At 37.5% G+C, this 13,579-nt stretch overlaps 1 protein-coding gene across 1 annotated transcript in view; it reads right to left on the bottom strand.

Moving 5' to 3' along the window:
* The window catches only part of CTPS2 (CTP synthase 2), a 59,512-nt gene that overhangs the window by 30,132 nt on the left and 15,801 nt on the right, over window positions 1–13,579 (bottom strand). Inside the window, exon 13 of the mRNA XM_083854411.1 lies at window positions 13,193–13,236. Coding sequence (XP_083710537.1) covers window positions 13,193–13,236 — 44 coding nt within the window. The remainder of the gene's footprint in view (window positions 1–13,192; window positions 13,237–13,579) is intronic.

The raw sequence follows: 13,579 nt of genomic DNA, 5'->3' as shown, positions 1-13,579 counted from the left end.
GTGAATCAAGAGGATCCTATCATGTCACCACATCATCATCTCAAGCTGTAAGCCTTATAAGAAAGCTACACAAACTCATATAGTATTGGATTCCTGTCTGTCAGATCATTTTAAATAAATTCTAAGAATACAAAATGGATTACACCCTTCAAGGATCAAGACACTCAGATATGATATTTCTGACTCACATCCTCTCTGTAGGATTATTACATTGACAGACAGTAGTCCTGGACTCACATGAAAACAAATTCTAGCTATTTCTAGCTAAAAAATACGCTGGGCAAGGGAGTTTCTTAATGGTACATTTCCCCTTTTGAGATCAGGCATCTCAGTGTCATGTAATCATTAAATTATGTGCCCATGTGCACATCTAGGCCTCTTTTGAACAGCCCATCAGGTTTGCATTGTTGAGAGCAACAACAATGCTCTGAAAATGAATTACAAACTTGATTCCAACTCTCCTCGTCGATTTTTTCTTCACAATGAAGAAAGGCTTTTAGATACAGCTGTGACATCTAGAGGCTCCAGGTATGTCCAGTATCCAAGGACAGCTGAGAAAAGACCTAATCTCATCAGAGAAATAAACTCACTAGTGCCACTTGTACAGCATTATTGTACTTATACTTTCTTTGCCCTACCTGAAACTCAACCAAAGCCACTCCTCCATAAATCCATATATGCTTTGCTGGAATGGAGATTTACACATTTTTGATCACTCAAAAGAATTTCGAAAAACAAATCCAAGTTTAGTATGGAACAAAAAGGTTTAGGATTTTAGCAACTACATAACTGTAACTTTCAGTTGTGGCAGTGACAACCATATTGCACTGCTGCACAAGTCAAGGTTCACAAAACGGAAGGATAAAACCTATTATTGAAACACATTCTTCCTCAAAACTACCTTGTGCAATATACAATATCTACATTACAGGGAGTTTCAGCAATAAAATAGTCTGCCAGATGCGTACCTATGGCAGCAACAGCTGACACATATAGTTACAATGAATAACACATCACCAATTTAAAGCTGACTACAAACAATGCATCTTATTAAATAATTCATCCCCGTAGCAGTCGCACCCAGTCCTGTTTAGGGAGACACCTTCAACATCTCATTAGGTCTATGTCACAAGGGAGGGCCTGCAATAGACTCTTGTCAGGATAACCCATATAGCTTAAGTTTAATTTGTGAGATGAGACAACCCTTTTACATGTCACCACTACAGGTTTTACAAACAATGACAATTTCAACATAGGGAATGCATCACCTATGACACATAAAGGGCTTTACAACTCATCAACTTCCATCTAACAGTTCCATCCCTCAAAGCAATGCCATGTTCTCTACAATGGCTTCAGTGGAGTTTGCTGAACTTCTCACCCATAATTATTTGATCTTTTTCACAAAGTTTGTTCACTGAATGTTCATTTTCTCTCAGTCAATCCTTTGTCTCCTCCTAGCCTAACAATAAGGACCAACTGACAACACTAAAATGTTCTATCACAACTCCCCTATTTGCACTACAGAGCTAGTTCCCACATCTGCCAGCCCCCACACATCTTGGAAAAATTACCCATGGGTTAGACTGGCTCTCAGTATCCCAACTTTAAAGCCTGTTCCTTTTTGTAGACAGGTCAAGAACATCTGAAGATCACTGCCTGCAGTTATGGGACTGATTCTCTGCAAAACTCCCCAAAGCCCTTAGAGCTGAAATGAATACACATCATGGTAGCAGCAGACATCTGTATCTCCATGGCTTTCATTTTTTGCAAATTATCTACAGTACAATGTATCCCATATTTAACTTCATATCAGCATGGGGATTGGTAATTTACATAGGCACAGACACATGTACACTCTTTATACTAGCACTAGTTCTATAGAAATTCTGCTCTTCTTTTTTACTCAGTAAGAAATCAAAATTGTCACCTGTGCAAGATTTCTTTACAAATGAGACAGGATTCATATGTTCCACAGAGTCCCCAGTCCAGCCCAATTTGCTTTAATTGTCCCATTATCTTCCTCCCACATCTCCCACCTTTCTCTGCTACAAAAAATAAGCAAAGTTAACAAAGGGCTTTGATCTAGCAATGGATGTCTGTAAGCTTGAGATGATGCAGAAGCACTATATAAGTAGAAATAAGTGAACACTAGGCACAAAGCCACTTCCTGCTCTTTCTTTTCGAGTGCTCAGCATCCACAAAGGTATGTTCTCCACTATAGCAAATTTCACTTTGACAGTAGACATTTCAATACTGTGGCTAGGCTGTAAAATAAGCCTCACAGAGATTCCTGAAATTGCTTTAAAGTAGCTGGGCTTACATACAACTGAGCCTAGTGCTGCTACCACAAAATATACCAAAGAAGGTGGGAAAATACTGGAGGGTTAGGGCGTTAACCCATTGCCAGGCAATTAAAGAGGATGATTTGAGATAGTCACTGCCCTCAGGTGACAGCCCCACCCCTGTGGAGGGTGCCCTGTCCCTTCCAACAGTGTCAATGAATGGCACAGAAATCCAGTTTCAAACCAACCCAATTTATAGTCCAGCACATTAAGGTAAACAAGGAGCACAGATTCACAGATAACATCCAGCCATCAATGGGGCAGGAAGGATGTGACAAGGGCAAAAGAGACAGCACCTGGGTTATCATCCCATTTAATCCATCGTTAAATGCATATGACTGTGACTCCATGAACTTCACCCCTCCTACCACCATAGTGGTGGGGCCCAAACTTCAGTCATCCCTGCAGCTTGTGTTCTCTTACTCCCCAATGAGACTGGAACTGCTTGCTCCAAATACGACAACAAACCAGTTTACAAGGGAAATATTCACCAACAGCCAGTTTTGAGTGAATACTGAACCTGCACACACCATCACTAAAAGAAAATTACACAGAACCACAACAGGAACATGTGATGTGCATCTCTAAACAAATTTACAAGGCATTAACAACTTAGTCCTCTTTTTGCTAATGGCTTTGTATCTAAACTAAAATAAAAATGTTGATTCCAAAAGGATACTGTGCTTACTTATCCTTATCCAAAAGGATACTGTGACTTCTCTAGATAAGGGCAAACCCAACCGAATCACTGCAGGAATTACATATTTTCATACATACAGGAAAGAGCAGCAAGACTCTGGAACCAAAGCTGGATTGCTGCTTCTACACTGGAAGTCAGCTTGCACAGACATCAAAGCTCCAAGTGCTGTTCTTTAGCATAGATAAATGTTGCTGTCAGCTAGTCACACATCATCTAAGGGCAGCAACAGTAACAAATTATCTTCCCCTACTTTTGTTCAAATTCTTAGTGAGCAACCAGAATTCCTTACACCTGAATATCATTCTGCCATTGCTGGGCTGTGCTGGATAAGATGAGTGTATTTCAGAATAGCACTTAAGTCCTACAAAGAGATCTTCTGAAAAAGACAATGTACTGGGGCCTGTCAAACTGAATTCTGAGGCTGATTCCAACACAGAGTTCAGAGATGTCACACACACTACGGAAGGAGGGCACTTCAAGCTAAATGAGAATGAAGAGGACAAAGAGTCAGGAGATCAAACCCCAAATCCCAGTTCCACCAGTCTCTCATTCAAACAGCCTCGTAGAGTACAGTGCCTTGTGAACAGAGCTGATCTGAGCACACTGCATTCATCCCCAGATTTGGCAGACAACTCTTGAGGAAAGCACCCAAATTTCCAGATATTGGTCTCTCACTTTCCCAGGAAGATGTTTCAGTAAAACTGGTTATGCTATTTTGCAATTAGGTGGTGTTCTTTAATGAACCTTCAGCAAATGAACAAGGTTAATGTGCTGAATTCCAAGTTGTGATCCCTCGAAACACAGCGTTTCCACACCACTAAGCATCTTACTACTACATTTTATACTCAGGGAGGTGCCTTAGGTACAAAGAGAAGTCATTTGAATACTTAAAATAAATCTTGCAAATGCTGTAATGTCAACAATGCAGAGCAGGCACACCAGCTTCCCAGTACTGCTTCCAAAAGGGATAAAGCAGTAAGGATGGTGAGGCTACCACACAGGAGCTGCAGGGAGGAATTAGTAGGTGAGATACAGAAGCCTTAGGAGATTAGCCAGTCATGCAATACTATTAAAATTTGACCACCTGGCAAAGGTGGAAAAGAGAATGAAAGGAGAAAGAGACAGATACTTCTTTTTCATTTTGTTGGCAGAAAGAAAACAAAGAAAAAAGGACTTACGATTAGCTGATTGCCATGAACAACCACAGAGTTCACGCCCCAGTTTGGTGTATGGGGCTCACCCTAACCCATACAAAGCACTCCAGGCCACGAGCCCCACACTTGCTTGCACTGCTACTCCCATATCCCACAGCTGCAGGAGAGGTTCTGTTAGCACAGACAGCAGTAGCTCCTGAATTTCTGTAGAGCCAAAAATCAAACATAGAAGAAACTGCACTTCCAGCTTTGTCCCTCAGCTGGACTGGACAGATACTGGGGGGCGCCTTGCCCCAGTTCTGTGAATTCTAAGCCAATGCCAAGCTTTTGCCCTGAATTTTAAATCAGTGTATTTGTCCTCTCCACAATCTTGAAATTAAGAGTCAAGAAACTTGACAAAGTCTTTCACTGTTAAAAACCTGTAGCTGGACACCTGCCTGTAAAATAACACAGAAATTGTCCTCATCAACCAAATGCCTCTGGAACTATTTAAATCTGCAACACCATGATCACCCAGAGAGGTGAAGTGGCACAGCTTTGGACATAGCATCTCAGGCAGAATGGGAAACAACTGAGGAAAGTCAAGAAGAAATTACTAGATCTAAGTAGCAGGTCTCACAAGGGAAGACTAAACTAGCAAGCATTTCTGACTCAAAAAAAAAAAAAAAAAAAAAAAAAAAAAAGGACAGGGAGTTTCGCTGATGTAAAAGGCCAGTTTAAGAAGGAAGATGTGTGTTCTGCCTATCTGCAGAGGCAGAAGAATCAAAGGACTTAAGTGCAGCAAGGCTTGTGGACACACAGTAATACACTCTAACAAAACCCACAAGGAATACACCAAATAAGGAGGCTGTGCACTCCACATTATTTAAGGCACTTAAGAATACGTTCAGCAGGCATCCAGCATAAATATTGATGACCCCACTCCAGGGAAAAGGAAATAATTAATTACATGATCTCTAGGAACTCTTCTAATACTCTTCTGACACTTGCAAGTGAGTGCAAGCACTGAAATTCAAATAGGCTGCTAATGCAAGGTATATATCTACATAATTCATCTACCAAAATTTGCCTGGTTTTCTCAGGAAACCTCCTCCTTACCTGCTATGGAATCCTACCCCATACATCTGCAGTTCCAAAAACATCTCTTCTGCCCCATCCATCTCCTACAGACCCACAAAGCTCTTGGTTTAGAGTTACAAATGATGAAATGACAACTGATTCTGAAGAAATGATGGACAGGGTGAAAAATCTAGTCAGTGGGACTGGAGCCAACCACAAAAAAATTACAATAGACAGACAGCAGGCAGATTAGAAACCACAAGTAGAAACCACAGCCAGAGCCAGCAACTCAGCATTTGCAAAATTAACAGTGTTGGGTCATGAAGCATCAACCACAGGCTGATTATCAGCTCCAGAATGTCCCAGAGACCATCAATGGAACAGGAATACAACCACTGGAACATTCCGAATGCAACATGCAGAACCCACAGAACACAATACTTAGTTTTACAGGTGTTCCTGAGAAGGAACTGTTTTTCAGAACCTCACATTCAACTTTCTAATTTAGAACACTTCAGGTTTTTCCCATTCACATAATGGAATGTTTTGATTCTTAACACTAGCAACCAAAATTTTAAACCAGAGGAACTTCATCTCTTTCCTGTGCTAAGAAATAGCACAAATGTGGAGAAGTGTGATTAACTACTCACACAACAACCAAGTAGCTTCTTAGTATTTTACTTACGTATTTGGATATTTTTAAAAAACCCTTTTATTTGCCAATTTCAAAACTGCCAGTATAATAACAAATGCTACACATATCACCATAGGAGTTTTTTCACGCTTCTCTGAGAGCAGTTAATCTTGAAGTGAAGAATACACAAACTGAAGCAAGAAAACCTCTCCAGTATCACCTATAAAGCCCAAGTAAATATACATCAAGTGCAGTGGAGGATGATGACACATTTCAGAGATAAAAAAATAGTACTCATTTCTACTGCTAAAGTATCCTATTCCTTTGACTACTGAAAACACAATAACTAGTGCACTGACTCAACGACACATGGTAGTTTCATAATTAGGGTGGAGCATGCAAGCAACTATAAAGGTTGCCCCAATCTGAGACTCTCACTGCTGGATACATCTGAAAGCTCTGGGTTCTGAGTGAGGTAAGTATAACCAAAATTCATTGCGTCTTTCAAATCCTTAAACCTAACTTAGATAATTTCCTTTCTTGAGAAAGTTGATCAATTTTACAGGGGAAAAAAAAAAAACAACTCTTTTCATCTAGGTTAAGTATTACTCATTAAATGGTTAATTAAACAATGAAGAGTGTCAGATATATTTCAAATTGTGATTGTTATTGTCTGTTTTGTTTGCAGTTATTCCTCAAGACAACATCTAAGAAACATGGAACATTTACTCAATGACAACCTTCTGAAGTATTTTACCCAGTATGCTTTACAGGAGGGCAGCACCAGTGCACTGTCCATTGCTGGGCTGAAGAATCTGCTTCAGAATCAATTTGCACAGTACCTGAAGGTAAGTTTCACTCTCATGGTATTCACTGTGCTTCCATGGAATGCACAAGAAAAAGGAAATACAGGCAATAATGTTCAGGGCAGATCACTGTGCTCAAATGGTTTCACTAAATCCATAATTCTTAAATAAGGTTTGGCTTATAAAACCTCATTTACATTGATGAACAGTAGCTCCAAACAGATAATTGAGCATAGAGTTAATAACAAAGTTCTATGAAATCAAATGCAAAAAAATCTAAGAGCTGTTTTGTCTAGGTTTGGTTTTTTGGGTTTTGTTTTTTTAATGTAAGCCAAATTTCACCTGAAATATTGTACCTGAATCTTATAAAGTATTTTTCATTTTATCTAAATAATTCATCTTGAATCTATAAAATATACAGAAAAGAATCTATAACCAAGTAAAACAGTAAAACACATTTAAAAGCAAGAGACCTCTGCCAATTTCTATCTAGACTAAATTACCACCATCACAAAACAAAAAAAGTTTTGCCATTCCAGAATTATGCCAAGTAAAGAAAAGAGATGCCACTAAGCTAGTAGCTAGGAAAAAAAAAAAAAATCTATGTTCTGATTTTAAATATATTCCCTGCCAAATCTTTCCTGAACTGCGTTAGGACTCAATTTAGATTATTCTGCTAAACAAATCTTAAAATACTGTGTTTTGGATATCTCACAAAAGCAATTTTTGCTACAGGTCTGACAGAAGTGGCACTCCCATAGAAAAATACAGTATTTTGAGAACTACAGCAATCCAACTTAGTCACTTCAATTAACATGAAATGGCTTATTAACAACAGAGTCCCCAGAAAACCCTAATAAAACACAAAGGGTTTTTTCTTTCCCTTAAAAGACAGCTTGGAAATTGATTGCCAAAAATTAATAGAAATGTGATGGTAAATTGAGAAATATAATGCTTTTTATAACACTGAAGACAATTCAGCTTCATACCCAGTTTCCCAAATATGTGGAAATGGAACTGTTCAGAAAAAGCAATACTGATATTTTCTGTGTGGACCTCAGACATTTTCAAGCAACAAGTCTATTCACAGACATTTAGGGCACCATAATAAATCAGTATCAAAACATAACAGGTCATTACAAAACATGCAGAGATACATTGTATGAACAAAAGAAAACATTTTATGAATTTAAATTACAAGTCCAAATTTGGTTATATTATTTAATTAGCCTGATCAGGGTTGCTATCAGAATATTCACTGCATCAGGATGCTACATGCACTCTGTTACCAGACACAACAAATAAAATAAGCTTATAATCTAAACTAAATTTAATACATTAGCAAGATGTTTTTAACAGTGAATACAGTATTCCTACTAAAGAGGGAGAAAAGGGAGGGAAAGAGATCCTCAGATGCTGGCCCAAAGCACAGAGAAAGTAGCAACGTGTTTTCAAAATCTGCATGCAGGGCCCAATTTAGTATCTACTAAAGGAGTAGGTCATATGCATATTAATTTTTACTGGTTGTTATGCACTTGCTGCAGCTATTTCACCTGCTCCATTTCCCAGATTCCAAATTTACAGAGAAGACTGATGTAACCCATCTGAGTAATACTTCATATTTCTCAAATGGTTATATATCTTTGTTAACATTTTTGGCAGACAATAATAGACACTGTCCTACTAGTTTAACCAGTCAAACCAGTAAATACAACATCACCAGTAACACCTTCAAGTAACACTGTCTGTTATTGACTGCATCATTTCTTGGCAACATTCTTCATAGAAAAATGTTCATGATGACCTAATTATTTCATTCTTTTTTTTTTTTTTTAATTCTTGTCCTATAAAAACAGGATCAATTCTCACTTGATAACATAATTAAATCGTTGGACAAAAATAAGGATGGATCTGTCAGCTTTGATGAGTTTATCATGATTGTAAAAAAGATAACTAGTCCAGGACAGTGAGGCACCTGCAAGAACAAGTATCACTGCTTTGAAGAAGAGCCCAGCATTTGTTTACATTATGTGTATATCTAAACCCACTGATTTGTAATTATTTTAAAGCACATGGAATAAAGATTTAACAGATAAGAAAGTATGTTTGTATTGTGTTTCATTCACGGTCATCAGCCACACATTCCAGCTAAAATGCCTTCTAACTAGTTCAGAACTACTGTTTCTATTTCATGCTATATTTGAGGTGTTATTTAAGAAATCCTGCTTTACCTGGGCTACTATTTGGACTTCTAAAGAAATTCAAATAACACAGTTTTAAAACACACAAAAAGAAACGTGCAGCATTCCACTTGAGGAGTGCTTCCTAGAGTATACTATCCAGTACTCCTCACAGTTCAGTTTCATCATTCACAAAAGATGACACTTCATAAAACAAGCAGTTCAATTTTTTAGAAAATGAAGTACTTATTTTCAATAGCAATGTAACAATGCCAAGTATGATAATTGCAACATTAGATGCACATTTTAATTTAAATTTTACTTATGCTCATACATAAGTATGCACTTTTTTGTAATGACTGTGAATGGGGACACGAAAGTATACATATAAACTGAGTGACTCTTGTTGCAGTTAAAGTTCACTAGCCATATTTGGTGCAGCCTTAACCTTTTCATTGCATGATTCCAGTAACAGATGTATTTTCATCAGCATTATTATTTACTTCATGAAGAAATTAGTGAAAGAGAAAGATGAAGAATGGACATTTTGAAGATAAGAAATCAGTGGATAGGCACTAGTCTTACTAGAGAACTTGGAATTTTGGACTGAATTTTAACACCAACATCATCCATTATCTTGATAAATCACTTAGATTGCAGAGTTACTTAAGGACTTAAAGACTCAGCTTAATTGCAAAGCCTGTGAAGTGCATTCAAGATCCCATGCTACTGTCGTTCCTATCCCTGCATTTACCCTCCATGAAATGAGGAATAAAGTACTGATGCATGAATAGAAGGCTTAAAAAATATGATGTTTAAACATTATATGATTGCCGTAGCATGCTCTCAGGCCATTCTTTTACAAAACCCTTTCAATTTTTGAAATGTGTTATTTCTTGGAAGAAAGAAAATCACTTTTTTTCCTGGTTTACGAAAATATTCTAAATTAACAATATGGTTTGACTTCAAAAGTATATACACTACATGCACATTATGCTAACTAAGCTCCACTAGCAACTTTACACACACATCTAAGTACAACCACAGAATTTTAGAATATGCTTTTGCGTGCATGAGACATACATTCCTTTTCATCTCTTAGACACCCTTAGAAATTTTGGAATTCAATCAGGTTATTGACATCCTGAATAGAAAACACGAGCAGCAGGAAACTAACATGTTTTAAGAGTGTCACCTGCTGGCAAAACATACTTCTGCACAATTTCTTGAGTATATAAAAAATGCAGTTATTTTATCCAGTACAGTAAGTTCAGGTTCATGATCCTCTAAAAGGTGGAGAGGATTGTTCATAAAGAAAATGATCACAATTAAAATTAACTTTCTTAAATCAAAGGAGAATAAAAAGGCAAATAATTTCCAGAAAGTCTTTTTCTTCTTCCAAAACAATATTAGATCCAGTTTCAATAAAACTGACAAATAGCATAATTAAAAAAGGATCATTAAAAAAAATCTAAGTTTAATAGTAGAGGAAGATGAGGGGAATGGAACAAAAATAACTCTTCATTCACCCAGTAAATCCAGTTCACTAGCAGTTGAGACCATACAGGTTCCCTTTAAAAGAGTTATTTTTTAAATTACCATTTGCATGAGAAAATTCATCCCAAGCTCTACACTCAAGAAAATGCATTACCTTTCTGAACAGCCATCCTCCTGCAAAGAATACTAAAAATTCACCCATCATTATTTTTCAAAAAGGCTAGGAAGTGAAGCAGAAAGCTTAAAAGTATATAAGGGAACGTCACCGGCAAAGAATCAACCAAGATGAGACCAAGAACTTGGGCTGTGCTCAGAGCTCATATACCTCCCTCATCTTCCCTACTGACCATGGGCAATGCTTCAAGCTTGGGGGAGTGTGGCTGGAAAATTGCCCTGGGGAAAAGGGCATTGAGGTACTGGAGTATGTCCAGAAAATGGCAGCAGATCTGATGAAGAGTCTGGAGCACAAGTCTGACATGGAGCAGCTGAGGAAGCTGGGGTTTAGCCTGGAGAAAAGGAGGCCCAGGGGTGACCCTATCAATCTCTACAACTGCCTGACAGGAGGTTGCAGCCAGATGGGGATTGGGATAGTCTCCCAGGCAGCCAGCGACAGAATGAGAGGAAATGGCCTCAAGCTGTGCCATGGGAGGTTGGGGTTGGAAATCAGGACTAATTTCTTCTCTGGAAAGGTTGTTAAGCACTGGAATGGATTGCACAGGGATGTGATGAGGTCATCATCTCTGGAGATGTTCAAGACACAAATGTACATGGTACTTAGGGCCGTGGTCCAGTTGACAAGGTGATATTTGGTTTAAGGTTGGACTTGATGACTTTGGAGATCTTTTCCAACCTAAATGATTCTGTGATTTTGTCTAAGACTGAGTTACATGAGTTACATGTAGTTTTTATTTGTAGCAAAAAGGTTCAAATTTCCATAGATGCAGAGAACAAAGAGAAACACAAGAGACCAAAGTATTTTCTAAGTTCTTTAGGTGAAACTATCAACTGCAGTAGTACAGTTTTGAGTACCTGAATGCTTAGAAGCATTCTTCTTCTCTATCTTCAGTTTTTGAAGGAGAGGAAACCAAAAGAAAAGTGCACTGCTTCAGTCCTAAGTTAGCACACAGTGCCATCACAAGATATCATCAGTGCTGATATACTCCAATTAACTTTCTTGGATAATGAAACATCTACATCAGTTCTATAGTTCAAAAGCTTCAGTAACCCACTTCTCTTCCAATTGTTTTTATTGATTATGTAGAATATCTAAACAGTTTTCAGCACAAGATATAATCTACTAAGGCAGATTATTTAGCAGCTGTAATTATTGGCAGTGCCCATCTCCCACCTGGAATGATTTGCATCTGTTTTTTGTCCAGAACTGAGGTGTCAAAAATCAGATTAAGATGCTGAAATATGACTGTCAATAACCAATTTAAGAACCTTAATGCAGCTTAGAAAAACAGAATATCCATTATATATACTGCAATGATAACACTTCCATTGTAAACAACGTATTAATCTTCTATGACACACAATTCACTCCATTATTTTCTTAACTTTATATCCACATAATTTTCTCTTTAACATATCTATCTTACTTGCCCTTGAATATAAACTGCAAATCACCTAGTTAAATAACATTAAATAAAACTGGCACTCAAAAAGCTCTAGAAATAAAGATGCCACAGAATCAGTTTTTTATGCTCTACCTTCTTACAACCTCAAATTTTACAGTAAGCTATTATGAAATTGACCCTTGCAGTGAAAGAGTACATCTTTGCACATAGCCAAGGAGAAAGGAAGAGACTTCTAACTATGGCAAGGCCACAAATCTGATGCCAAAAGCAAAGTGTACCTTCACTCACCTGAGGACTTCTCCAAACCAAGTTCCAGCAGCAAGTCTCACCCTGAAACTCTGAAGGTCTTTAATTTACCTCCAAAAGCTCAGACTAGATTATCTTTCCTATGCACACAAGCAACTTTGACAAACTGAGCAAATGCTCTAAAACCCTCTTATTTGCACATTTCAGAGTAAGCAGACATGAAAAAAAGTATGTTTTACTTGCAAATCCCAACAAAATTCTTTTGAAGGAAATTCATACAGAAATAGTAGGTCACTGTGAGCAACCAACGTAATTTGTCACTAGAGCAAATGTTCACATCTCACACCAAGATACTGCTTTATTTCTCATATTAATTTCTGTTCTTTTTCATTTCTTTAAAAACCCTCTTTCCTTTTTAAGTTTTACTACATTAATAATGTGACAAAATCCACTCTAAAATGCTATCATCAGCATATGATGCAGAGAGCCCCACCATATCTGGGCCACTGACATTTTTGTCAAAAGAAAGACCATAAGATGCACAGGGAGGACGGGTGTAGTGGTTATTTATACTATATATATATAGGAAATATAAGAATTTTTCAACCCATTTCCATTTAATCCTTATCTTGTCATATAAATTTTTATTTTGGTAATAGATTGTGTTACACCTTTCAGCTCCCTTTTATATTTTATTTCCTAGTAAAGCCAACTTAATCATTATTGTCTACCCCCAGCACGAGTTTACACACAAGAAAATTATTAGGAAAATTACAAAAAATAAAGCTAAGGCATTTCAAAGAAGCAAATAGGCAATGGCAAGAAACTATCAAAAGATAATACTTTTTTAAACAATACTGAGTAAGGACAGCAGATATCACCTCATGTCCTACCATGTAAAAATATAGCTAGATTTAAACACAGAGGTAACTCCCTTTTTCACAAATATATATATTTACAAAACATATGCAGGGAAAAAAACAGTACTTACAACTGGGTTTTTCGTGTCTGGGTCAAATTCTGTAGAATTTGCATCTGGAACAGAAGTTCAAAGTAAAAACAGTACCTTTGCTCTACATGCACTACAAACTCATAACAGCTGTGTGGCATTTCAGGGCTTGTCTATATTTATGTTACAATCTCACAGGTTGAAACACATCCTGCACCACTTTTGAAGCAATCACAGGAATCATGTGACCTCAGACACATAAGTTCCTTTTCCTGCTTTCCACAACACTTTCCTCTCAGTTCTTAGTATTAGAAATTCATAAGTTAAATCTCTCCATACTGCTACTCCAGTGATTCTTGTTTGGCCACTCTGGCTAATGAAGGCAAGTGAGTAAAGCACTTCTCAGTTTTTACTTCTCCCCACCAGCAC

The sequence above is a fragment of the Zosterops lateralis genome (assembly GCF_965231275.1).
Source record: "Zosterops lateralis genome assembly, chromosome: 2".
NCBI lineage: Eukaryota > Metazoa > Chordata > Aves > Passeriformes > Zosteropidae > Zosterops > Zosterops lateralis.
The sequence above is the reverse complement of the archived record's forward strand: the minus strand, read 5'-3'. Positions and strand labels throughout refer to the sequence as shown.